The sequence below is a fragment of the Penaeus monodon genome, chromosome 21 (assembly GCF_015228065.2).
Source record: "Penaeus monodon isolate SGIC_2016 chromosome 21, NSTDA_Pmon_1, whole genome shotgun sequence".
Classification (NCBI taxonomy): domain Eukaryota; kingdom Metazoa; phylum Arthropoda; class Malacostraca; order Decapoda; family Penaeidae; genus Penaeus; species Penaeus monodon.
This window is the reverse complement of record NC_051406.1, coordinates 26,766,194-26,767,103: the sequence shown is the minus strand read 5'-3', so window position 1 is coordinate 26,767,103 and position 910 is coordinate 26,766,194. Positions and strand designations below refer to the sequence as shown.

General features: G+C 49.5%; 1 protein-coding gene across 1 annotated transcript in view; it reads left to right on the top strand.

Annotated features, from left to right (window-relative positions):
• Positions 1-910, top strand: part of LOC119586626 (ATP-binding cassette sub-family C member 9-like) — a 47,046-nt gene that overhangs the window by 22,815 nt on the left and 23,321 nt on the right. Inside the window, exons 3-4 of the mRNA XM_037935372.1 lie at positions 80-146; positions 485-697. Of these exons, the coding sequence (XP_037791300.1) occupies positions 80-146; positions 485-697 (280 nt within the window). The remainder of the gene's footprint in view (positions 1-79; positions 147-484; positions 698-910) is intronic.

The window sequence follows — 910 nt, the reverse complement described above, 5'->3', positions numbered from 1 at the left end:
TGTTTAGCTATTAATTCATATAGTTTAAAGTCGTGGTTTGGTCATCTTTTTCTTCTAACCGTTTATTTCCTGTCCTCAGGCTGCCGCGCGAGGAGGAGTCGCGGGTCCAGTATGAAAGATTCAGTCGCAACTATAAGGCTGAGGAGGTCGGTCTTGCACTTAAGGTTTGCAGTAAACCTAGATTCTTGCCCTCAAAGGTGCCTTGGCTGCGCTCTTAGGTGGCGTAACTTCGGGAGTGCCACTTTTGCTATGATGCCAGATATATAATTAGCAAACAAAAAAGGAATAGAGGAAGCTTTATATTAAGGATGACACTGTTTAGGTGGTACTTCCGTGTAGCATGATCAGTATAAAACATCTTCTGTACCATATGCCTTTCGTTGGCATTGTCTTCCTATTTTGTTTGCCTCTTCGCCTCATAGTCTTCCCTTTCCTCTTTTCTAATCCCCCCTCTCCTTAGCCTTACCTCTGCCTTCCTCCCCAGCTGCGGTGCCAGACCAAAGACGCCAAGCGGGCGCCCTCGCTATGGCGCGTCTTCGTCAGGACCTACTGGCGGCAGATGGCGGCCGGCGGTGCCTTCAAAGTGCTCGGCGATGCCGTTAACTGCGTAGCGCCGCTCGCCATCGGCCTCATCGTCACGTACGTCACCGACGTCCAGGCAGGGACCCTCGCACGCAGCGGCGTCGTTGTGGATAAGGTCAGTGGCAGATGGACTGATGCCAAGGCTGATTTTTATCCTGCTGTTTGTATGTATAATCATATTTATCATGTATTGCTCTATCCATGTACCTATAGTGCAGCCAAACTTCTCTCACTCAGGGCTGCCAATCTCTCTCCTACTCACTCCTCTCGCTTCCTCCTTGTTTTATAATCTTCCCTCCTTCCCTTTCCTTCCAAACCCCTAATTGGT